This window comes from Oncorhynchus kisutch, linkage group LG22, assembly GCF_002021735.2.
Source record: "Oncorhynchus kisutch isolate 150728-3 linkage group LG22, Okis_V2, whole genome shotgun sequence".
Classification (NCBI taxonomy): Eukaryota; Metazoa; Chordata; class Actinopteri; order Salmoniformes; family Salmonidae; genus Oncorhynchus; species Oncorhynchus kisutch.
The window spans coordinates 13,506,383-13,534,222 of NC_034195.2; the positions used below are offsets into that span (position 1 = coordinate 13,506,383).

General features: G+C 41.5%; 1 protein-coding gene across 3 annotated transcripts in view; it reads right to left on the minus strand.

Moving 5' to 3' along the window:
* osbpl5 (oxysterol binding protein-like 5) overlaps nucleotides 1-27,840 on the minus strand; it is a 121,205-nt gene that overhangs the window by 14,427 nt on the left and 78,938 nt on the right. For all 3 annotated transcript variants that reach the window (XM_031801272.1, XM_031801271.1, XM_031801270.1), the window contains exons 10-14: nucleotides 14,950-15,145; nucleotides 14,424-14,608; nucleotides 14,113-14,194; nucleotides 9,626-9,724; nucleotides 22-118 (exon numbers count right to left, since the gene is read on the minus strand). In XM_031801272.1, coding sequence (XP_031657132.1) covers nucleotides 22-118; nucleotides 9,626-9,724; nucleotides 14,113-14,194; nucleotides 14,424-14,608; nucleotides 14,950-15,145 — 659 coding nt within the window. The remainder of the gene's footprint in view (nucleotides 1-21; nucleotides 119-9,625; nucleotides 9,725-14,112; nucleotides 14,195-14,423; nucleotides 14,609-14,949; nucleotides 15,146-27,840) is intronic.

The window sequence follows — 27,840 nt, forward strand, 5'->3', positions numbered from 1 at the left end:
TGTGCAGATAAGCCAGCGTACCGTAAAACTTGGACTTGGCCAAGATGCTGCCGCTGATATAGAAGCCATCCTTCTTGTTGCAGACGTAGAAGGCAGAGATTGGTGGGTGGTGGGAGATCTGAGATAGAAAGATAGGGAGTGTGTTATTTAGGGCAGTGATTCTCAACTGGGGAAGTCGCGACCCCCATGGGGGCCGCTGGAGGATTTTGAGGGGTCGCACAACTTGTATAAAATAATATCTAAAACATGTGCACCGCTTATTGTTGTTCACTTTACACGTGCAGCGAGTCCGCAGTAGTAAAATGGCTAGTTATGTTCGAACTCTGAGGGTTCTTGCGCTGTACACACTCAATGACCGATACAATAACATTCTCGCCCCGCCCCACACACACACTGATCCAATGAACTGACATTTCTCGACATACACACTGATCCAATAAAAATGTAATTCTGCAACATTTTGTTTTAAATGTGACACATCCAATCAGATAATACAGATATTTTTCTGAAAGCTACAGTTGCATGAAAAAGTTTGTGAACCCTTTGGAATTACCTGGATTTCTGCATTGATTACTCATAAAATGTGGTCTGATCTTCATCTAAGTCACAATAATAGACAAACACAATCTGACTAAACTAATAACACACAAAGAGTTTTCACATTTTTATTGAAGATGTTGAGTAATCATTCACAGTGCAGGCTGGTAAAAGTAAGTCAACCCTTGAATTTAGTAACTTCTAGATCCTCCGTTAGCAGCAACAACCTCCACCAAACGTTTCCTGTAGCTGCTTATAAAACCTGGCACAACATTTTGAACCATTCCTCCCTACAAATCTGTTTCAGTTCATCAATATTTCTGGGTTGTCTTGATTGCACAGCCCTCTTCAGGACATGCCACAGCATCACAATTGGGTTAAGGTCAGGACTATGACTTGGCCATTCCAAAACACAAATCTTTCTTTTCAGCCATTCTTTAGTTGATTTACTTGTGTGCTTTGGGTCATTGTCTTGTCGCATCACCCAACCTCTCTTAAGCTTGAGGTCATGAACTGCTGCCCTGATATTCTCCTGTAAAATGTCTTGATACACTTTTGAATTCATTGTTCCCTAAATGATTGCAAGGCGTCCAGGCCCTGAGGCAGCAAAGCAGCCCCAAACCATGATGCTCCCTCCACCATGCTTCACAGTTAGGATGAGGTTTTGGTGTTGTGTGCAGTGCCCTTTGTCCTCTACACATAGCGTTGTGCATTTTTCCCAAAAAGTTCCCAAAAACTTTTGTCTCATCTGTCCACAGCACATTTTCCCAGAAGCGTTGTGGAACATCCTGTTGGTCTTGGGCAAACCGGAGACATGCCGCAATGTTTTTTTTTTAGACAGCAGTGGTTTCCTTCGTGGTGTCCTTCCATGAACACCATAGTTGTTCAGTGTTTTTCTGATAGTGGACACATGAACACAGACTTTCTTTGCCCTTTGTGTTCTTGGAGTGATCTTCGCAGGACACCCACTCCGAGGGAGAGTAAACAACAGTCCTGAATCTTCTCCATTTGTAGACCGTTTGTCTTACCATGGATTGATGAACACCAAGGTCTTTAGCAATGCTTTTGTAACCTGTTCCAGCTACGTGCATCTCTATAATGTGTCGTCTAAGGTCCTGTGAAAGTTGTTGGGATTGAGGCATGGTTCACACGAACCAATCTTTCTGGAGAAGAACATACAGTATTTGTCAGTAAGCAGGCTTTGTTTCCCTTCATAGGGCAGGGTGCCTGTGCAACCCACACCTCCAATCTCATCTCCTTAATTGAAACACTTGACTCCAAATAGCTTCTGGAGAAGTCGTTAACAAAGGATCACTTACTTTTCCCAGCCTGCACTGTGAACGTCTTCAACGTTTAGTCCGATTGTGTTTGTCTATTATTGTGACTTAGATGAAGATCAGACCACATTTTATGAGTAATCAATGCAGAAATCCAGGTAATTCCAAAGGGTTCACAAACTTGCAACTGTAGCTTGATTGGCAGCTAACTATGTTCTGCAGTCATTGCACATGTGGATAGTTAGCTTTCACTTAAGTCATGTAGGCTAGCTGTCAGAGTAAAATCATGGGCACGTTTATAAAACGTGCAGCTCCCTCTTCATCTACGGCTGCTTTCAATGTCAACATCAAGGCAGACAACCTGGTCCCTGTCAAGAAGAGAAAATACGACCCCGACTTAATCAAATATGGTTTTACATATATAGAAAAGGCAGGGTGGGTGTAGACCCTCCAAAATGAAAAGACACCTGGACATCAAGCATCCAAGAAACAAAGACAGCTGACTTTCTTTTCTCTTCAAGAAAATATCAATATCTGGAGGCCTCACAAGATTCACTGAAGAACGTATGCACGGTACAAGAAAAGGCACTTCGCGCATCGCCTTGTGGCCCAGCGCATTGCTAAGTGCAAAAAAAGCCCACACCAGCGCAGAGGATCTCATTCTCTCTGCTGTGATTGATATGTGCACTGAAATCTTGGGAGAGTAAGCCGCCAACAAACTTAACCCCTATCCAATGACACCATTAGGAGGAGAATCCAGGACATGTCTGAAGACATAACGCACCAGAGAGAGCGCATCAGTGCAAACAGGACATTACGCACGGCAGCTTGATGAATCCACAGATGTGGCTAACCACGTCAAGGTCAGACACGTCTGGGAAAATAACATTGAGGAGTTGATTTGCCCACCACCACCACAGAGTATGTCTTTAACACAATGGTTATGTACCTGGGCTTCGTGGGGTTGGCCTGAGATGGGTGCGTCGGTGTGACCACTGATGGGGCAGCTGCCATGACGGGAAATGCACTACGGTGTAGTAAAGGGGATCCTGGAGAGAGCACCGAGTGCTCTTACATAGAGTGACTTACAGTAGTGAGTGGGGGTGGGCAGTATACCGGTATGAACGTGGATACCGCTATGACGGTGTGCCATGATATGGATTTTTGCATTGGTCTGGCTTTAAGATATCCGACCTCGACCAACAAACAGGTACTGTGTAAGTTGTGTCGACACCAGCAAACTGTTTCACCACCTGAAAACCCTGCATGTGCGTGACTGTGAAGTATCTACCAGAATGCGTGCAGCAAACCCCTGGAGCAAGACATCTCCAAGCCAGACCCGCACTCAGCTATCATTCAAGGAATCATTCGTTAGTGGTACTGCCTATGAGAAGACGAGCAAGTGGAATGAGATAACGAGTGCAATTATGTATCACATAGCGAAAGACGTAGAACCAATTCAAACTGTGGAGAAAGACGGTTGATGCGAACTCTAGAACCAAGATATGAGATCCAGAGCCGTAAATACTTCAGCAAAACGTGTCTGACAGAACTCTACACAGAATGTCGTGACGGAGTTGCCAGGGAAATCCGTAACGCTGCATTCTTCTATACAATAGCCTCATGATTCATGGCATTGACGGACAACTGGATGTTGCAAAGCAAATGCCTTTAAGACCTCTTATTTCCCAGACGACCACACCGGGAAAATAATTGCAGTTGGGCTGAGAAAGGCACTTTCACTTCTTTTAAAAAGTATAGTATATCGTTATCATCCGGAAAGTGGAAAACATGCTGCAGGGTAACAAATCATGTTACCCTTCAGCACTACATATTAGTGTGAAAATTGTTTCTCTGCTATGGCCATGCTGAAAACTAAAAGCAGAAACAATCTGGACAGGCAGCGTGACCTCCGAGTTGCCCTGTCAACCATCACCCCATACTTCAACAAACTTACCAAACTGAAGAAACACTCCCAGCTTTCACACTGATAGACCGCACTACCATGAATAAACAGGTTCATTAATTATTGTTCAATTGTGATTGTTAAATAATTCTGACATTAATATTACATTATTTAAAATGTTATTTAACCTTTATTTAACTAGGCAAGTCAGTTAAGAACAAATTCTTATTTACAATGACGCCTAGGAACAGTTGGTTAACTGTCTTATCCAGGGGCAGAATGACAGATTTAAACCATGTCAACTCAGGGATTTGATCTTGCAACCTTTCAGTTACAAGTCCAATGGACTAACCACAAGGCTACCTGTCGCTTGAACTGGTTAAAAACTTACACCTTTATTAAAACTAAGGTTGAGAAATTATTCACATGGTAACTGATGTGGTAACTGATGATGTAGAATTCTTAATGATCGTTTTTTTCCATTTTAAACACTGGTATGTGTTCCTGTTAACATTATTGGACTGGTGTGTGTTACTGTTCATTGACATTACTGAACTGGTGTGTGTTACTGTTCATTAACTTTATTGGACTGGTGTGTGTTACTGTTAACATTATTGGACTGGTGTGTGTTACTGTTCATGAACATTACTGGACTGGTGTGTGTTACTGTTAACATTATTGGACTGGTGTGTGTTACTGTTCATTGACATTATTGGACTGGTGTGTGTTACTGTTAACATTATTGGACTGGTGTGTGTTACTGTTAACATTATTGGACTGGTGTGTGTTACTGTTAACATTATTAGACTGGTGTGTGTTACTGTTAACATTATTAGACTGGTGTGTGTTACTGTTCAATAACATTATTAGACTGGTGTGTGTTACTGTTCAATAACATTATTGGACTGGTGTGTGTTACTGTTAACATTATTAGACTGGTGTGTGTTACTGTTCAATGACATTATTAGACTGGTGTGTGTTACTGTTCAATAACATTATTGGACTGGTGTGTGTTACTGTTCAATAACATTATTGGACTGGTGTGTGTTACTGTTAACATTATTGGACTGGTGTGTGTTACTGTTAACATTATTGGACTGGTGTGTGTTACTGTTAACATTATTGGACTGGTGTGTGTTACTGTTAACATTATTGGACTGGTGTGTGTTACTGTTAACATTATTGGACTGGTGTGTGTTACTGTTAACATTACTGGACTGGTGTGTGTTACTGTTAACATTATTGGACTGGTGTGTGTTACTGTTAACATTATTGGACTGGTGTGTGTTACTGTTAACATTATTAGACTGGTGTGTGTTACTGTTAACATTATTAGACTGGTGTGTGTTACTGTTCAATAACATTATTAGACTGGTGTGTGTTACTGTTCAATAACATTATTGGACTGGTGTGTGTTACTGTTAAATAACATTATTGGACTGGTGTGTGTTACTGTTAAATAACATTATTGGACTGGTGTGTGTTACTGTTAAATAACATTATTGGACTGGTGTGTGTTACTGTTAAATAACATTATTGGACTGGTGTGTGTTACTGTTAACATTATTAGACTGGTGTGTGTTACTGTTAACATTATTAGACTGGTGTGTGTTACTGTTCAATAACATTATTAGACTGGTGTGTGTTACTGTTCAATAACATTATTGGACTGGTGTGTGTTACTGTTAACATTATTAGACTGGTGTGTGTTACTGTTAACATTATTAGACTGGTGTGTGTTACTGTTCAATAACATTATTAGACTGGTGTGTGTTACTGTTCAATAACATTATTGGACTGGTGTGTGTTACTGTTAAATAACATTATTGGACTGGTGTGTGTTACTGTTAAATAACATTATTGGACTGGTGTGTGTTACTGTTAAATAACATTATTGGACTGGTGTGTGTTACTGTTAACATTATTAGACTGGTGTGTGTTACTGTTCAATAACATTATTAGACTGGTGTGTGTTACTGTTCAATAACATTATTGGACTGGTGTGTGTTACTGTTAACATTATTAGACTGGTGTGTGTTACTGTTCAATAACATTATTAGACTGGTGTGTGTTACTGTTCAATAACATTATTAGACTGGTGTGTGTTACTGTTCAATAACATTATTAGACTGGTGTGTGTTACTGTTCAATAACATTATTGGGCTGGTGTGTGTTACTGTTCAATAACATTATTGGACTGGTGTGTGTTACTGTTAAATAACATTATTGGACTGGTGTGTGTTACTGTTAAATAACATTATTGGACTGGTGTGTGTTACTGTTAAATAACATTATTGGACTGGTGTGTGTTACTGTTAACATTATTAGACTGGTGTGTGTTACTGTTAACATTATTAGACTGGTGTGTGTTACTGTTCAATAACATTATTAGACTGGTGTGTGTTACTGTTCAATAACATTATTGGACTGGTGTGTGTTACTGTTAAATAACATTATTGGACTGGTGTGTGTTACTGTTAAATAACATTATTGGACTGGTGTGTGTTACTGTTAACATTATTGGACTGGTGTGTGTTACTGTTAACATTATTGGACTGGTGTGTGTTACTGTTAAATAACATTATTGGACTGGTGTGTGTTACTGTTAACATTATTGGACTGGTGTGTGTTACTGTTAACATTATTAGACTGGTGTGTGTTACTGTTCAATAACATTATTGGACTGGTGTGTGTTACTGTTAACATTATTGGACTGGTGTGTGTTACTGTTAACATTATTAGACTGGTGTGTGTTACTGTTAAATAACATTATTGGACTGGTGTGTGTAACTGTTCCTTAACATTATTGGACTGGTGTGTGTTACTGTTAACATTATTAGACTGGTGTGTGTTACTGTTAACATTATTGGACTGGTGTGTGTTACTGTTAACATTACTGGACTGGTGTGTGTTACTGTTAACATTACTGGACTGGTGTGTGTAACTGTTCCTTAACATTATTAGACTGGTGTGTGTTACTGTTAACATTATTGGACTGGTGTGTGTTACTGTTAACATTACTGGACTGGTGTGTGTTACTGTTAACATTACTGGACTGGTGTGTGTAACTGTTCCTTAACATTATTGGACTGGTGTGTGTTACTGTTAACATTATTGGACTGGTGTGTGTTACTGTTAACAGTATTGGACTGGTGTGTGTTACTGTTCATTGACATTATTAGACTGGTGTGTGTTACTGTTCATTAACGTTATTGGACTGGTGTGTGTTACTGTTCATTAACGTTATTGGACTGGTGTGTGTTACTGTTCATTAACGTTATTGGACTGGTGTGTGTTACTGTTAAATAACATTATTGGACTGGTGTGTGTTACTGTTCATTAACATTATTGGACTGGTGTGTGTTACTGTTCATTAACATTATTGGACTGGTGTGTGTTACTGTTAACGTTATTGGACTGGTGTTTGTTACTGTTCAATAACATTATTGGACTGGTGTGTGTTACTGTTCAATAACATTATTGGACTGGTGTGTGTTACTGTTCAATAACATTATTGGACTGGTGTGTGTTACTGTTCAATAACATTATTGGACTGGTGTGTGTTACTGTTAAATAACATTATTGGACTGGTGTGTGTTACTGTTCATTAACATTATTGGACTGGTGTGTGTTACTGTTCCTTAACATTATTGGACTGGTGTGTGTTACTGTTCCTTAACATTATTGGACTGGTGTGTGTTACTGTTAACATTATTGGACTGGTGTGTGTTACTGTTAACATTATTGGACTGGTGTGTGTTACTGTTAAATAACATTATTGGACTGGTGTGTGTTACTGTTAACATTATTGGACTGGTGTGTGTTACTGTTAACATTATTAGACTGGTGTGTGTTACTGTTAACATTATTGGACTGGTGTGTGTTACTGTTAAATAACATTATTGGACTGGTGTGTGTTACTGTTAACATTATTGGACTGGTGTGTGTTACTGTTAACATTATTGGACTGGTGTGTGTTACTGTTAAATAACATTATTGGACTGGTGTGTGTTACTGTTAACATTATTGGACTGGTGTGTGTTACTGTTAAATAACATTATTGGACTGGTGTGTGTTACTGTTAACATTATTAGACTGGTGTGTGTTACTGTTAACATTATTGGACTGGTGTGTGTTACTGTTAAATAACATTATTGGACTGGTGTGTGTTACTGTTAACATTATTGGACTGGTGTGTGTTACTGTTAAATAACATTATTGGACTGGTGTGTGTTACTGTTAAATAACATTATTGGACTGGTGTGTGTTACTGTTAAATAACATTATTGGACTGGTGTGTGTTACTGTTAAATAACATTATTGGACTGGTGTGTGTTACTGTTAACATTATTGGACTGGTGTGTGTTACTGTTAACATTATTGGACTGGTGTGTGTTACTGTTAACATTATTAGACTGGTGTGTGTTACTGTTCAATAACATTATTGGACTGGTGTGTGTTACTGTTAACATTATTGGACTGGTGTGTGTTACTGTTAACATTATTGGACTGGTGTGTGTTACTGTTAACATTATTAGACTGGTATGTGTTACTGTTAACATTATTAGACTGGTGTGTGTTACTGTTAAATAACATTATTGGACTGGTGTGTGTTACTGTTAAATAACATTATTGGACTGGTGTGTGTTACTGTTAAATAACATTATTGGACTGGTGTGTGTTACTGTTAAATAACATTATTGGACTGGTGTGTGTTACTGTTAAATAACATTATTGGACTGGTGTGTGTTACTGTTCAATAACATTATTAGACTGGTGTGTGTTACTGTTAACATTATTGGACTGGTGTGTGTTACTGTTAACATTATTAGACTGGTGTGTGTTACTGTTCAATAACATTATTGGACTGGTGTGTGTTACTGTTAACATTATTGGACTGGTGTGTGTTACTGTTAACATTATTGGACTGGTGTGTGTTACTGTTAACATTATTAGACTGGTATGTGTTACTGTTAACATTATTAGACTGGTGTGTGTTACTGTTAACATTATTGGACTGGTGTGTGTTACTGTTAAATAACATTATTGGACTGGTGTGTGTTACTGTTAAATAACATTATTGGACTGGTGTGTGTTACTGTTAAATAACATTATTGGACTGGTGTGTGTTACTGTTAAATAACATTATTGGACTGGTGTGTGTTACTGTTAAATAACATTATTGGACTGGTGTGTGTTACTGTTCAATAACATTATTAGACTGGTGTGTGTTACTGTTAACATTATTGGACTGGTGTGTGTTACTGTTAACATTATTGGACTGGTGTGTGTTACTGTTAACATTATTGGACTGGTGTGTGTTACTGTTAACATTATTGGACTGGTGTGTGTTACTGTTAACATTATTGGACTGGTGTGTGTTACTGTTAACATTATTGGACTGGTGTGTGTTACTGTTAACATTATTGGACTAGAGTGTGTTTTACTGTTCATTTTTTAAATATCATAATAGTAGTCCATTGAGACAGAGTCTATTTGCATGTGAAGCCTGCCCAACAAGGCAGCTGCAATACGACATTACAAAATGTAATCATCAATTGTCATTGTCAAATTTGGGTCCCCAGGCAAAACCAGTTGAGAACCAGAAGAAAACAGTGTGACACGGGGACGTAGGACTACTACTTGAACTTGTCCAATACAGGTATTTCAGATACACAACAGTAATATTAAGCAGTAGGGCTGTCAATGAGTTTGGTTAGGAGGCAGCTGAAGTCTGGGGACGAAGCATGTAGATCTGCCACTAACAGGCCTCAGGTCTGAGGCAGTCATTTGCACAATAGCTAGGGTTTAGCTAGCTTCTAGACAAAAGACCTGCAGAGGTATGACAGAGACAGCGGTACACACTTGCTGTGTGTGTGTGTAAGAAGTATATGGGTCGTCTCACCTGCTCTGCGATGTAAAAGGTGCAGCTGTCTGTCTGAGGGTGGAGCCAGCAACAGCGAAACGTCTCTCCTAGGATGGGGTTATAGGGCTTCTTCAGTCCCTGTAACACGTACACCCATCCACTACTGTTAAAATCTATCACATACATGCACACAGCCATACTTCATTTAAATCATCAAATCAAAGGATTCAAACACAAATAATCATAGCTGCATGGACACAATGATGAATACAGACACACCCAAGCACAGACACACATACATACTGTTAATATCTATCACATGAATGCACTCATTCCAAACTGTGTATCATACAAAATAGTAGGGCTGTCCCCGACTAAACAAAAAATATTAGACGACAGAAAGTTGTCTGTTCTTTCGACCAATCGATTGGTCAATATTTTTTAAAGGTGTATTTTTCCATATATAGACATACTGTGTTTTAATGAAATCAACTACATGCACTGAGCTTGTCTGATGCTTTAAGCTTATGACAAATGCCTCAAGAGGGCTCCAGAAGAAAAAAAACTTAACCTGACCCAACTATTCTCCTCCCGCTCCTGTTGGCTTTAGCAGATTCTGCAATTACTCTCCTGAAGTTGCCGGTAATAGATAACACGAGGAGTCTCATGTTGAAGAACAATTTATCATACCATTTCTCCTGATCTGCGTGCCAGTTATGGTTTTCATGTGCACATTTTCATGAAACAGTTTCATTTCATTTATAATAACGTCTTCATATCTCAAAATCATTGTCATGTGGTTAATCAAAATTCTATCCAAATCTAAATGAAAATGATACGAACCTAAAAAAGTAACTTCTATTGCCAACTATGTAAAAATAGCCAACAAATAAACTACCTGCAGGTATAAAATATCCTGATAAAAATAAATATTCTATAAATCACATTGGCCTGTTTGCAACGAACTTGAAACATTGTATCAACTATTAACTTACGAACTTACTGATCCCCCTATAGAATATTATCTCTTATCTATTATTGTGGCGCTCCTGCACCTAAATATAAACACTACCAGCACCCAAAATGAGTACCAGAACCTATTTCAGTCCAAGTCCAGCACTGATAAGAAGTAATCAGGTAGGCCTATTTTATGCCGTTTCAACTGGATCAGAGCATGACATTTTTCCCTTTCATGCTGTGTGGTTGTCGAAAGGGAGAGACCTGAAAATATATTTTTTAAATACATTGAGGAACTATTGTAATTCTCAATGGATGTAAAAACAGACTTTGTTTGCTTACTGTTTGAGGTGAAGAAAACATTACCTTGAAAAGCTCCACGGGTTATTAGTGGTGGTGCGTTCAGCCAATCAAAAATACTATCAGATCCCCCAAATGGGCACATTTACTATGTGTGTGTGTGTGTGTATATATTTTTGTGTGTGTAGAAGGCCAGCATCCTGGAGTCGCCTCTTCACTGTTGACATTGGTGTTTTGCAGGTACTATTTAATGAAGCTGCCAGTTGAGGACTTGTGAGGCGTCTGTTTCTCAAACTAGACACTCTAATGTATTGTCCTCTTGGTAAGTTGTGCACCGGGGCGTCCCACTCATCTTTCTATTCTGGTTTGAAACTGTTTGTGCTGTTCAGTGAAGGGAATAGTTCAGTGTTGTACGAGATCTTCAGTTTCTTGGTAATTTCTCGCATGGAATATCCTTCATTTCTCAGAACAAGAATAGACTGAAAAAAGTTGACATTGAGCCTGTAATCGAACCCACAAATGCTGGTGCTCCTGATACTCAACTAGTCTGAAGAAGGCCAGTTTTGTTGCTTATTTAATCAGAAACAACAGTTTTCAGCTGTTCTAACATAATTGCAAAAGGGTTTTCTAATGATCAATTAGTCCTTTAAAATTATAAACTTGGTTAGCTAACACAACGTGCCATTGGAACACAGGAGTGATGGTTGCTGATAATGGGCCTCTTTACGCCTATGTAGATATTCCATTAAAAATCAGCCGTTTCCAGCTACAATAGTCATTTACAACATTAACAATGTCTACACTGTATTTCTGATTAATTTGATGTTATTTCTGATTAATTTAATGTGCTTTTCTTTCAAAAACAAGGACATTTCTATGTGACCCCAAACTTTTGAACGTTAGTGTATGTATGTATATCTGTATATCTGTATGTCTGTCTGTATCTATATACAGTGCCTTGCGAAAGTATTCGGCCCCCTTGAACTTTGCGACCTTTTGCCACATTTCAGGCTTCAAACATAAAGATATAAAACTGTATTTTTTTGTGAAGAATCAACAACAAGTGGGACACAATCATGAAGTGGAACGACATTTATTGGATATTTCAAACTTTTTTAACAAATCAAAAACTGAAAAATTGGGCGTGCAAAATTATTCAGCCCCTTTACTTTCAGTGCAGCAAACTCTCTCCAGAAGTTCAGTGAGGATCTCTGAATGATCCAATGTTGACCTAAATGACTAATGATGATAAATACAATCCACCTGTGTGTAATCAAGTCTCCGTATAAATGCACCTGCACTGTGATAGTCTCAGAGGTCCGTTAAAAGCGCAGAGAGCATCATGAAGAACAAGGAACACACCAGGCAGGTCCGAGATACTGTTGTGAAGAAGTTTAAAGCCGGATTTGGATACAAAAAGATTTCCCAAGCTTTAAACATCCCAAGGAGCACTGTGCAAGCGATAATATTGAAATGGAAGGAGTATCAGACCACTGCAAATCTACCAAGACCTGGCCATCCCTCTAAACTTTCAGCTCATACAAGGAGAAGACTGATCAGAGATGCAGCCAAGAGGCCCATGATCACTCTGGATGAACTGCAGAGATCTACAGCTGAGGTGGGAGACTCTGTCCATAGGACAACAATCAGTCGTATTTTGCACAAATCTGGCCTTTATGGAAGAGTGGCAAGAAGAAAGCCATTTCTTAAAGATATCCATAAAAAGTGCCGTTTAAAGTTTGCCACAAGCCACCTGGGAGACACACCAAACATGTGGAAGAAGGTGCTCTGGTCAGATGAAACCAAAATTGAACTTTTTGGCAACAATGCAAAACGTTATGTTTGGCGTAAAAACTACACAGCTCATCACCCTGAACACACCATCCCCACTGTCAAACATGGTGGTGGCAGCATCATGGTTTGGGCCTGCTTTTCTTCAGCAGGGACAGGGAAGATGGTTAAAATTGATGGGAAGATGGATGGAGCCAAATACAGGACCATTCTGGAAGAAAACCTGATGGAGTCTGCAAAAGACCTGAGACTGGGACGGAGATTTGTCTTCCAACAAGACAATGATCCAAAACATAAAGCAAAATCTACAATGGAATGGTTCAAAAATAAACATATCCAGGTGTTAGAATGGCCAAGTCAAAGTCCAGACCTGAATCCAATCAAGAATCTGTGGAAAGAACTGAAAACTGCTGTTCACAAATGCTCTCCATCCAACCTCACTGAGCTCGAGCTGTTTTGCAAGGAGGAATGGCAAAAAATGTCATTCTCTCGATGTGCAAAACTGATAGAGACATACCCCAAGCGACTTACAGCTGTAATCGCAGCAAAAGGTGGCGCTACAAAGTATTAACTTAAGGGGGCTGAATAATTTTGCAAGCCCAATCTTTCCGTTTTTGATTTGTTAAAAAAGTTTGAAATATCCAATAAATGTCGTTCCACTTCATGATTGTGTCCCACTTGTTGTTGATTCTTCACAAAAAAATACAGTTTTATATCTTTATGTTTGAAGCCTGAAATGTGGCAAAAGGTTGCAGAGTTCAAGGGGGCCGAATACTTTCGCAAGGCACTATATGTCTGTCTGTATGTATATATGCGTTACTGCTCAACTAAAACAAATCTCAGTCGACCAACAGCCTAACGACCAAACAATCGACCAGTCAACTAATTGGGGTCAGCACTACAAAATAGATTAACAGGCAAATACAAAATGAAAGAATAAAAAAGTGACACATTAAAATTAAGCGTTGCTCTACCTCTGTTTGCCACACCCGATCGATCACGTGTCTGTGTTGCTGTGTGTATCAGGTATACCTGGCTTGGAAACCAGCTGAACCTGTAATTCTGGGAGTCCCTGTGGCAGTTACACCAGAGACACTCTAACCTCGTCCCCAGGCGAGCGTATATAAGATAGAGTATATCAGCCTGAAAGAACAATGACTCAAATCTAGCCCATATGGGAGTGAAGTAGATTTTTTTTATTTGACCATCTATGGTATAAATTCTTTACCAAGACCCTACAGAAATGAAATAACTAACCTAACTCCGCAATCTCCCATTCCACAACCCACAGAGTTAACACTACGGAATGTTTGTTTTTCAAATTTTGGCTTGAATATTGGTTGTATGTTCATACAGTGGTACAATTGTAGAATGGAAGTCAGACCAGTCACTCAGAACTACAATGACTCCTCCAGCCAACCCCAGAAATAGGGGAGTGTCACTTTGTATTATTACCCTTAAAGAACAGGCGAGTTTACCTTGGGCTTCTTGTAGAAGCCAGACAGGTACCAGCGCACGACCTGCTTTATTCTGCCATATGGACTCTCCTCCCTCGCAGCCCTGGGACCAGAGAGAGAACAAGAGCGAGAGAGGACATAGAAGAAAAAAACAGAGTGAGAGAGAGGGAGAGAGGGAGGGAAAGGGAGAGATGGACACAGAGCATTGTTCAGTTAGAGTGTATCTACTATCTCATACAGTAGATTGGTATAGTGGTAGTGACATAGTAGAGATAAAGTAATGGCGGTAATAGTTGAGCTACAAGTGTACTACTAGTCTAGTATTGTCATACTCCGACAGCAGATTAGCGTGGTAGTAGTAGTCCGATAGTTTGTCCAGGAAAGAGCGTGGCTCCAGGATGAAGGTGGGCAAGACCACTTTAGACAGGTCCATGCCAGGCCGCAGCTGCTTTAGCAGGGTCCAGATCAGACCCTTGTTCTCCTCAGACACCGTCTCCACCTGGGACGCCTCACCAGCCTGGGAGAAAGGGACACACAGAAGCAAGGTTGGACAATTTCAGTTTTGATTCATTCGAATAGACTCCTTTCAGTAGAGGAAAACGTATTTCCCATTCATACGATAAATAGTCATCATGTCTCTTTTTGTCTTTACCCTACAGTCCTGAGAATCACGTAGCTGCCCGGCGGTCAAAGCCGGCCCCACGTCACATTTCATGTGGCCCCTGATGTTCACCAATAAATTTGATAGATTTAGAATAAATCATCACTGGCTAGCTACAGGCTTTGTAACGTGCTGAACCCCTAATAACCTGTCAGTGTATGTTAGCCGTCTGTGAGTGATGTCCTGTCGTGTTTCACCTCGGCCATCTCCTCCTGGCTCTGCTCGACATAGGATGTGGCCTGCAGCGCCGGAGACAGCTCGTCCGATTGGTCCATGTCGCTCTCCTCCGTCAGCCGACCTCCGTTCTCATTGGCCCCGTTGTCCCAATCCTCCTGGGCATCATGCTCTGATTTCTCCGAGTAGCCGTCATTCTCCATCTGTTGGTTGGCCAACCTTAAAGAGGAGAAACACGCAGATATGGTTTAATTAGCAGGAGCACACATTAATAAAGTTTGTGTCTGTTAGATATGTGATGGTACAACGCTGTTATTTATTAACTTCATGTCCATCTGCACATTGGTAAGCTATTGGGTTTGCATATTTCATTAATAAAACTGTAGCAGAATTTGATTTAAACTGAATAACTTCACGTTACCAGTTTCAGGGGCGTACCTCTGCCTCAGAACAAAGTCAAGAAAGATGAATAAAACAACAGCCTCAGCTCCCGACACTTCAGTTTTAATACCTGTGCAATTAATGGTCACTTGCAGCACACGCAAGCTTAGCTTGAAAGCAGGCCAAGTGACATGATTCTCTGGGAGAATTGGATAAAAAGGCATTGAGCAGGTCATCCTGCTCTGAACTCTAATTCACATATTCTCACTCCTAAAGTAATCATATCCATCTCTCTCACAATGTGGAGAAGGAAAAACAGAGACCAGCAGACAGAGACTAGATCACAGTCCTCCACCTTAACTGTGGAGGACGGGCTCATACTAATGGCTGGAATGGAATGGCATTGACACATCAAACATGGTTTCCTTGTGTTTGATACCAGTCACTTCATTCCAGTCATCATTATGAGCCACCCTCTCCTCACCTGGGTACAAGATGGAGGGGTAGGGCCTAATGTCAAAGGACAGGATGCATGTCCAACATCTGTCAGCATTTCACTGTAAGGTCTACTCCTGTTGTATTCGGCACATGTGACAAATAACATTCGATTTCATTTGTACAACATGGCTGCCTGAGCAACCACATCCCCCACCGCACCCCTCACTCTCAGTGGCATGAATGTCACTGTCAATAATGATGTCACTCAGAGGATGACACGCACATGCACAGTTGCACAGACACAGGACACAGAGCCCAATATATAAGAAATACATATCCCACAATATTCACAGCGTGCCCCAGCTATGTGTGGTACTGAATGAGAACCATATCCACGTACATCCTGCCATTCAAAAGAACACATTTTGTGAACATCTACCAGACTTAACCTTAAGACAACCAGTGAGTAGAAAAGCATCAGTCCATAAAAGAGAGAAAAAGACGGAGAGAAAAAGGCAGCCGGCTAAAAGAGGACCTTAATGGCTGTTAGATTGGAGCCATTAACAGCAGACCTTTGTGTGTGGCTCTCCAGTGGACAGATGGACGGAAACACACACAGCCTCCTTCTCACAGGCACACGCCGGTTTTCCACACAGTACACACTGAAACTGTAAGGCCACAAAGGCCACGCATCTCAAAAGTCATATTTTCTACCTCACCAGCCAATTGGAAATATTACACAAATACATTACACCGTAGGCCATAAACTTGGGACGCATGGCCTTTCTTACCTTGTAACAAACGGTAACTATCCTCCAGATTCCACTTAAGCACAACAAGCGATTTATATAAAATACATCCACAGGCACAAAAAGCCCTTCCCCTCTCCTCTCCTCTCTAAGTAAAAAGGCACATGTCTGTTATTTTCACAAATCAGCGACTAAAGCGTAGGGATTTGTTTTCCTGTCTTCTCTGCCACGCCTGCTTCCTGGATATGTGTGAGAATGTATGTGTGTGTGTGTGTGTGTACAGAAAGGAAGAGGCGAAGAAAGGAGGATTCACTCACCAAAATCTGTCCAAATTAAGCACAATGTATTTATATGGGCTTATTTTGGACCTAAGCTTGTCGCCTGCCTGCCTTTCCCCTTTGGAACAACGACTCCCATTGTTAGGGCGGAAACATGAGTATCTGGTCATTATATACAGGATCTCTGGTGAGTAACAGTGTAGGAGGGGGTGGTAGGGTCTGCTTCACTGGTTGGTAAAATATTTATTCCTGAGTATCTGCCTCCTGTCACATGACCCATAGGGGGCTGTTGTGATTGGCTGAAAGGAGAAAGGGGCACAAACAGGGAGGGGCTAGAGAGTGCAGTCTAAATGGAGGAATCTAGAAATCGCACACAAACATACACCATGACTCTCAATTACTTAGCGAAATCAATGAACATTTTGCCCTGACATTACTTGGCATGACAACTCCATTGAAACCCAATGAAATTGTGACCACTATTTAGGCACACCTTATTGAATATGTCACTGCTCAGGTGCCCTATTCAATTACCCTACTTATCTTTGAATCAGCAGGTGTGCCCTCTCTTTGTTATAACCCCTGACAAAGAAATTCAAGTAGATTTTTTTATACTCTGAGTTTTATGCTAAATGTATTGTGTATTTTACTGCGAGCTGACTAAGGGATAGTATTCCCCCAATCTTAACTACTCTTTGAGGTCAGCAAACGATTGTCAACTTCCCAAAATAGCCTATACATACTTGAATCCACAGAGATCCTATTAAATGACGAGTTATAACATGTAATTATATACTTCAATCTAATTTAGACAATGATGCGACAAAATCACAGTAGATCTGTTTCAACTTTGAATTTAAGACTTTGGAAGATTATAATCATTTTGCTTGGGGAGGGTTGAGTCTTTTTTCCTTCAGGTTTACATTAATTCTTTTGCAGCTTTTACTATATCATTTATTCCACCCTGCTTGCATGCGACTCCCCTATGTCAAGGTGGTATTTCCTTTATGCACAATCTTTTATTATTAACCTGGTGGTTTGAGCCCTGAATGCTGATTGGCTGAAAGCCGTATACCAACGTATTAATTGTTATAATTAGATGGGTAACAAGTTTATAATGGCAATAAGGCACATCGGGGGTTCGTGGTATATGGCCAATATACCACAACTAAGGGCTGTATCAAGGCACTCTGCGTTGCGCCTAAGAACAGCCCTTAGCCATGTTATATAGGCCATATACCACAAACCCCCGATGTGGCTTATTGTTCAACTATACCCCAGGTCAATATAACTCTGCGTTGCGTCGTGCCTAAGAACAGCCCTTAGCCATTTTATATTGGCCAAATACCACACCCCCCCGTGCCTTATTGCTTAATCATACCACACACAAACGCATTCAAAGCTGCATACATTTTCTATATGAATCCACAAGAACAAATATAAATAGTTGATAGGCAGCGGAGAGGCCAGGTGCATCACTGCACATGAAGGAACAGTGAAGACACGCAGCTCAAAAAGATCCCCTGTTGATATTGTTTAGGGACAATACAAGTATCCTTCCTAGACTAGCCTTGTAGTGGCATATTGTCTCTATTCCATCCAATAAATAGGACCACTGCCCTAGCGAGAGAGGGGCTATTCCAGACACAGACTCACCGCAGGCTGAGTGGCAGTGTGGCACTTCGGATTGCAAGTTAAAAACAAAAGGATGCTTCTTTGTTCAGGCATATAAAACCTAGACTTTCTAATATAAAGATGGGAAAATGAAAATGATCCTTACAATTCCTCTAATTCTAATAACTTATAAATGCAATAAATGAAGACTATTGTCTGCAGTAAATTCAAAGATATCATGCGAGTAAGTACGAGCAACACCACCATGCAATGAATAATTGCATTATTGTTTTCAAATGCTACTCCTGGCTGCAGTGAAAATGTAATATGAATAATGGCACAAAAGCCCTGTGAGTTCAATGTTTCATTCCAATTGGATCAGTTGTGGGTCTGTCAACTCTTTACAGTTTATAAGGTCTAGAAAGGCACAGTAGCAGGCCAGTCTGGCTGTATTTTTACTTCGGATAGTGAGATGCCGTCTGTTGCGGATCATGATTCTCCCAAGTCATCCTGTACGTAACAAAAATATAAAATGCAACATGCAACAATTTCAGCGATTTTACTGAGGAAGGCCCTAATCTATGGATTTCATGTGAATGGGCAGGGGCACAGCCATGGGTGAGCCTGGGAGGGTATAGGCCCACCTACTTGGGAGCCAGGACCACCCACTGGGGAGCCAAGCCTAGCCAATCAGAATGAGTTTTCCCCCACAAAAGGGCTTTAATACAGACAGAAATACTCCTCAGTTTCATCAGCTGGCGGGGTGGCTGGTCTCAGATGATCCCGCAGGTGAAGAAGCCGGATGTGGAGGTCCTAGGTTGGCGTGGTTACACGTGGTCTGCGGTCATGAGGCGGGTTGAACGTACAGCCAAATTCTCTAAAACGACATTGGCGGAGCTTATGGTAAAGAAATGAACATTCAATTCTCTGGAAACATCTGTGGCATTGTGCTGTGTGACAAAGCTGCAGATTTTAGTGGCATTTTATTGTCCCCAGCACAAGGTGCACATGTGTAATGATCATGCTGTTTAATCAGATTCTTGATAATCCATCCACCTGACAGATGTGGTCTATCTTGGCAAAGGAGAAATGCTCACTAACAGGGATGTAAATAAATCTGAGCACAACATTTGAGAGAAATAAGCTTTCTATTCGTATGAAACATTTCTGGGATCTTTTATTTCAGCTCATGAAACATGGGACCAACACTTTACATGTTGCGTTTATATTTTTGTTCAGTATATAATAATGTGGCCACATATGCTTCTGGTAGGCCTAGCTATTCAGGAAAACTTAACAGGCCCTCCTCTGCCTCTTCTCCAATCCGACCAGATATTCCTCACACACCTAGAACCTAATGCTTCAATATAGCTTCAATACTGTATTTGTCCTCTAACATTTAAAAAGTATTTATCACATTTTCTATGTGGCATAAACTCAACCACTCAATGTTTTAATCTGATTAGGCTACTTCAAAAGTCTCCTGTAGGCATGTACACGGTCGTCCAAAATATAATTCCAGCATCTTCAAAATGGCTTGACATCAATCAGATTTCCATCCAACCTTTTAATGCATGTAAAGTAAATGTTGGATAAAAAATATCATGACATCATGGGAAAGCATGCAGTTTATTAGGCTACAGACAAAATAATGATGAACTTCACCAGGTGGTGAATGTGCATGGTGACGAGCTTGATGCTCCTTTCAATAAATATTGAGGGTCTTATTCTGGTGACATGATGATCGATGCTTGGCTGCTGTTTGAGAAAGATTATCTCGCACTTTTGTTGATAATTCTCTGGTAATGAATTCTCCTTTTCCTGTCGTCCACAGTCATCTCCTTTGTCTGGATCACATTGAGGGAGAGGTTGTTGTCCTGGCACCACACGGCCAGGTCTCTGACCTCCTCCCTATAGGCTGTCTCGGTGTTGGTGATCAAGCCTACCACTGATGTGTCATCGGCAAACTTGATGGTGTTGAAGTCGTGCCTGGCCATGCAGTCATGAGTGAACAGGGAGTACAGGAGGGGATTGAGCACGCACCCCTGTGAGGCCCCCGTGTTGAGGATCAGCGTGGCAGATATGTGGTTGCCTACCCTTACCACCTGGAGGCGGCCTATCAGGAAGTCCAGGATCCAGTTGCAGAAGGTGTTTAGTCCCAGGATCCTTAGCTTAGTGATGAGCTTTGAGGTCACTATGGTGTTGAAAACTGAGCTTTAGTCAATAAATAGCATTGTCAAATAGGTGTTCCTTTTGTCCAAGTTGGAAAGGGTAGTGTTGAGTGCAGTAGAGATGGCATCATCTGTGGATCTCTTGGGGCGGTATGCAAATTGGACTTGGCCTAGGGTTTCTGGGATAATGGTGTTGATGTGAGCCATGACCAGCATTTCAAAGCACTTCATGGCTACAGACGTGAGTGCTACGGGTCAGTAGTCATTTAGGCAGGTTACCTTAGTTTTCTTTGGCACAGGGACCAAACACACCAACACAGTCGTGAAGAGGGCACGACAAAACCTATTCCCCCTAAGGGGACTGAAAAGATTTGGCATGGGTCCTCAGATCCTCAAAAGATTCTACAGCTGCACCATTGAGGGCATCAGGATGCCTGGTTGCATCACTGCCTGATATGGTAACTGCTCCGCCTCCGACCACAAGGTGCTGGAGAGGGTAGTGAAAACGGCCCAGTACATCACTGGGGCCAAGCTTCCTGCCATCCAGGACCTCTATACCAGGCGGTGTCAGAGGAAGGCCCTAAAAATTGTCAAAGACTCCAGCCACCCTAGTCATAGACTGTTTTCTCTGCTACCACACGGCAAGCGTTACCGGAGCACCAAGTCTAGGTCCAAAAGGATTCTTAACAGCTTCTACCCCCAAGCCATAAGACCCCTGAACAGCTAATCAAAGGGCTACCCAGACCCCTCTATTACACTGCTGCTACTCTCTATGCATAGTCACTTTAAATCTACCTTCATGTACATATTACCATAATTAACCTGTGCCCCGCACATTGACTCTGTACCGGTACCCCCTGTATAAAGCCTCGCTATTGCTATTTTACTGCTGCTGTTTAATTACTTGTTACTTTTATTTTTCTATTTTGTACTTAACTTCTGAAAACATTGTTGGTTAAGGGCTTGTAAGTAAGCGTTGAAAAAAATGCCTGGACTTTCAGCCTGTTCAGTTGGGATGGGACCTTTGGCCCACATCATGACCTGATTAAAATAGACCAAATGACTGTTGTTCTGGGTAAGGGGGTGGACTATAGACCATCCTATCAGCCAATCAGGGCTGTGTATGTAAATATCTTCAAATGTGTTTTGTAACATCCACACAATCAGACTAAGTATTTTAATGGGCAAACAGAGGCTCATAGAAATAAATTATACAAAATATATTTTGGATTGGTTTTCAATAAATAAGCAGTGATTTATTACACATATAGTGATTATCCTGAATAAATCACTAAGATAGCAGGGGGCACTAAGAATCCTTACGATGCTATTGCAACAACAGCAGCTCAAAGGTGATCAGAAACCCAGAGATGTTATTTTTCAACATCCTTATGATTCCGACTTTCAACACCTGGGACGACCAGACTGATAATCACCCAAATGATCAGAGGGGACTCCTGGAAAGGACAAACGACCACCCCTCATCACTGTCAAACGCTCCCTAAAACACTTCTGTGAGCAGGCCTTTCTAATCGACCTGGCCCGGGTATCCTGGAAGGACATCGACCTCATCCCGTCAGTTGAGGATGCCTGGTCATTCTTTAAAAGTAACTTCCTCACCATTTTAGATAAGCATGCTCCGTTCAAAAAATGCAGAACTAAGAACAGATACAGCCCTTGGTTCACCCCAGACCTGACTGCCCTCGACCAGCACAAAAACATCCTGTGGCGGACTGCAATAGCATCGAATAGTCCCCGTGATATGCAACTGTTCAGGGAAGTCCGGAACCAATACACGCAGTCAGTCAGGAAAGCTAAGGCCAGCTTCTTCAGACAGAAGTTTGCATCCTGTAGCTCCAACTCCAAAAAGTTCTGGGACACCGTGAAGTCCATGGAGAACAAGAGCACCTCCTCCCAGCTGCCCACTGCACTGAGGCTAGGTAACACGGTCACCACTGATAAATCCATGATTATCGAAAACTTCAATAAGCATTTCTCAACGGCTGGCCATGCCTTCCGCCTGGCTACTTCAACCTCGGCCAACAGCTCCGCCCCCCCCGCAGCTCCTCGCCCAAGCCTCTCCAGGTTCTCCTTTAACCAAATCCAGATAGCAGATGTTCTGAAAGAGCTGCAAAACCTGGACCCGTACAAATCAGCTGGGCTTGACAATCTGGACCCTCTATTTCTGAAACTATCTGCCACCATTGTCGCAACCCCTATTACCAGCCTGTTCAACCTCTCTTTCATATCGTCTGAGATCCCCAAGGATTGGAAAGCTGCCGCAGTCATCCCCCTCTTCAAAGGGGGAGACACCCTGGACCCAAACTGTTACAGACCTATATCCATCCTGCCCTGCCTATCTAAGGTCTTCGAAAGCCAAGTCAACAAACAGGTCACTGACCATCTCGAATCCCACCGCACCTTCTCCGCTGTGCAATCTGGTTTCCGAGCCGGTCACGGGTGCACCTCAGCCACACTCAAGGTACTCAACGATATCATAACCGCCATCGATAAAAGACAGTACTGTGCAGCCGTCTTCATCGACCTTGCCAAGGCTTTCGACTCTGTCAATCACCATATTCTTATCGGCAGACTCAGGAGCCTCGGTTTTTCGGATGACTGCCTTGCCTGGTTCACCAATTACTTTGCAGACAGAGTTCAGTGCGTCAAATCGGAGGGCATGCTGTCTGGTCCTCTGGCAGTCTCTATGGGGGTGCCACAGGGTTCAATTCTCGGGCCGACTCTTTTCTCTGTGTATATCAATGATGTTGCTCTTGCTGCGGGCGATTCCCTGATCCACCTCTACGCAGACGACACCATTCTATATACCTTCGGCCCGTCTTTGGACACTGTGCTATCTAACCTCCAAACAAGCTTCAATGCCATACAACACTCCTTCCGTGGCCTCCAACTGCTCTTAAACGCTAGTAAAACCAAATGCATGCTTTTCAACCAGTCGCTGCCTGCACCCGCATGCCCGACTAGCATCACCACCCTGGATGGTTCCGACCTAGAATATGTGGACGTCTATAAGTACCTAGGTGTCTGGCTAGACTGCAAACTCTCCTTCCAGACTCATATCAAACATCTCCAATCGAAAATCAAATCAAGAGTCGGCTTTCTATTCCGCAACAAAGCCTCCTTCACTCACGCCGCCAAGCTTACCCTAGTAAAACTGACTATCCTACCGATCCTCGACTTCGGCGATGTCATCTACAAAATGGCTTCCAACACTCTACTCAGCAAACTGGATGCAGTTTATCACAGTGCCATCCGTTTCGTCACTAAAGCACCTTATACCACCCACCACTGCGACTTGTATGCTCTAGTCGGCTGGCCCTCGCTACATATTCGTCGCCAGACCCACTGGCTCCAGGTCATCTACAAGTCCATGCTAGGTAAAGCTCCGCCTTATCTCAGCTCACTGGTCACGATGGCAACACCCACCCGTAGCACGCGCTCCAGCAGGTGTATCTCACTGATCATCCCTAAAGCCAACACCTCATTTGGCCGCCTTTCGTTCCAGTACTCTGCTGCCTGTGACTGGAACGAATTGCAAAAATCGCTGAAGTTGGAGACTTTTATCTCCCTCACCAACTTCAAACATCAGCTATCTGAGCGGCTAACCGATCGCTGCAGCTGTACATAGTCTATTGGTAAATAGCCCACCCTTTCTCACCTACCTCATCCCCATACTGTTTTTATTTATTTACTTTTCTGCTCTTTTGCACACCAATATCTCTACCTGTACATGACCATCTGATCATTCATCACTCCAGTGTTAATCTGCAAAATTGTAATTATTTGCCTACCTCCTCATGCCTTTTGCACACATTGTATATAGACTCCCCCTTTGGTTTCTACTGTGTTATTGACTTGTTAATTGTTTACTCCATGTGTAACTCTTTGTTGTCTGCTCACACTGCTATGCTTTATCTTGGCCAGGTCGCAGTTGTAAATGAGAACTTGTTCTCAACTAGCCTACCTGGTTAAATAAAGGTGAAATAACAAAAAAAATAAAACAACCCCAGAAACGTTGGTCATTGAGCAAGGACCATGCACCAGATCCTGCAGTCACAATTAGTTATTTCTCTTAGGATTCCCCGCATAAGAAGCAGAAAGGCACTGACATGCAGTAGTGTTGTGGCATGCGTGTCAAGTGTACATTTCAGTAAATACGGTGTAAAACCTTGGGGCTAACATGTTAAAAGCAATTTATAAGCAACTCCACAGCCCGATAAACTTTGTGTGGATCCTATATCATATAATTATGTTTGTGCTGAAATCACATCACAAGACATCTGTGTTGAAATAAATAAAGCAGACGTTGTTGACTGCGCCACCTGTTGTGTTTTCACGATGCCAGAATTTGGACTTGGATGCCAGGTTTAGTATCACAATACTCAATGCCAAAACTAGACCACAAAAAAAAGCATATTAGACAGAGTCACAGAATGGCACGTGATCCAGACAGAAACTCAGCTACTGCTCTCAGCGCTCTGTTCAATCATTGGGCATCTTTTGAGCTCAACGTCATTCGATTTGAACACTTGTATGTAAATTTTTTAGAGACAGCAATAATGCAGTAACGAATCAATTTGAATTTGTTTGTTTTTTACTACAAAACAATGGTAATTACTTATTTGAATGGTACATCTCTATCGATAAACTGTAAATCAAGATGTAGCCTAAGTCTATTCACAATACAGGTGAGTGCGTGCATTAAGTTATTGAGTTTGTTTTAGCTGATTTCATGGGGATACAGATGAGAAACAATCTCTTCCATTTATGACTTATTTTAATGGCAACTGCTCAGAGAACATATAAAACTGAACAAAAATATCACCGCAACATGCAAAGTGTTGGTCCCACGTTTCATGAGCTGAAATAAAATATCCCAGAAATGTTCCATACACACAAAAAGCTTCTCTCTCAAATGCCGTGCATCAATTTGTTTACATCCCTGTTAGTGAGCATTTCTCCTTTGCCAAGATATCAAGAAGTTAATCAAACAGCATGATCATTACACAGGTGCACCTTGTGCTGGGGAAAATAAAAGGCCACTTGTGAAGTTTAGTCACACAACACAATGCCAGAGATGTCTCAAGTTGAGGGAGCGTGCAAATGGCATTCTGACTGCAGGAATGTCCACCAGAGCTGTTGCCAGTGGATTGAACGTTAATTTCTCTACCATAAGCCGCTTCAAACATAATTTTTGAGAATTTGGCAGTACGTCCAACCAGCCTCACAAGTCCAGGACCTCCACACTTCACCTACGGGATCTCCTGAGACCAGCCACCCAGACAACTGATCAAACTGTGGGTTTGCACAACTGAAGAATTTCTGCACAAACGGTCAGAAATCGTCTCAGGGAAGCTCATCTGCATGCTTGTCCTCCTCACCAGGGTCTGATTGCAATTGGAGTTGAAACCAACTTCGATGGCGACTGGCACGCTGGAGAAATATGCTTATCACAGATGAATCCCGGTTTCAACTGTACCAGGCAGGTGGCAGGCAGCGTGTATGGCTTTCTGTGGGTGAGCGGTTTGCTTATGTCAACATTGTAAACAAGTGTACATTTCAGTAAATGTACACTTTTTTTTACCGGTATTGTCTTGCATTGTAAGTGTTCTAGACATTGTTTTGCGAACAGTAATGAAAAGTTTTGACATTTCTACATGCCGTGTTGCTTTATTCAAGTGTGTTAACTCTTCTGTGCAGCATGACTAGGGAGCTAACAATGCAAACAAGTATTACTTTCTCCCATGGCGGTGGAGTTATGGTATGGCGGAGTTATGGTATGGGCAGGCATAAGCTACGGACAATGATTGCATTTTACCGATGGCGATTTGAATGCACCGTAATGAGATCCTGAGACCGATTGTCGTGCCAATCATCTGTCACAACATTCCACAGGCCACAATCAACAGCTTAATCAACTCTATGCGAAGGAGATGTGTCGTGCTGCATAAGGTAAAATGGTGGTCACACCAGATACTGACTGGTTTTCTGATCCTCACCCCTACCTTTTGTTTAAGGTATCTGTGACCAACAGATGCATATCTGTTTACGCGGTCATGTGAACTCCATAGATTAGGGTCTGATGAAATTATTTACATTGACTGATTTCTTTACATGAACTGTAACTCAGTAAAATCTTCAACATTGTAGAATGTTGAGTTTGTTGTTTATTGTACTGATCAACAACATTTGCATCGAAGAAGCCATCTCTTATCTTATAAAAGAGTGTGCCGTCTCTTTAAGAAAGTAATACTGCCATTAGCGAGGAAGAATATGGCTGTGGAATCTAGTGGAAACCAGACGGGAGGAACGGGAGGAGTTTTTGATGGCGAGCGAGAATAAGTGAATTAACGTTTTTGGTGACAATCAGCATATTTTGCGTTATGCTTTGCATATTATGACAAACAAAGTACTACGGTAGTGAACTCAGCTGTAAGCCCGCAAAGAACGTTAGCCTACAATTAAAGCTGGAAGCTACCGGTATTGTCTTGCATTGTAAGTGTTCTAGACATTGTTTTGCGAACAGTAATGAAAAGTTTTGACATTTCTACATGCCGTGTTGCTTTATTCAAGTGTGTTAACTCTTCTGTGCAGCATGACTAGGGAGCTAACAATGCAGACCAGACAGCACTAGCAACGAATGAGTAAGTGGAGCAGGCACTGCTCTTCGTGCTATAAAGGGGCTGTGCTGATAGACTTGATCGTCTCAATCACGTGAAACACATCTGACAGAAGAACCGGAACATAACAAAACGTTTAGTACCGAACCATTTGTTTTTAAGTATCGAAAAAAGTACAGAAGTGTCGGTATAACTTGCAACACTAGCCACCAGTGCCTACGTCTGTGCATGCGTGTGTGCTACTCATTGTAGTAGCTCAATGTCACTATGCAGGTTTTCATTGACAGATATAGGATACATTTTCTCAAGATCAACAACATTGTTATCCATTCGACAGGGGTAGATTTTTCTTTTGGTGAACTTTCTTTAGTGTGACAAATGATGATGTAAACTGTGTTCTTCAAATAAATGATGCTCGTCGAATACTTTTGAAGGTACGCGGGGCGGGGCATGATATTATGTAATTATAAGCTCCACTCCACATTTAATTCCAAGTGCCTACTGCTTGCATAATACTTTTCAACTAGAATTTGTTTCGTTTCTTTGCAGGAGAAGAATTGTCCTGACTTTCAAGAATGCCTGTATTGCGTCCCCTTGCTATTCTGGTTGGCTGGCAAGTTTCTCAATCCAATTATTACAGAT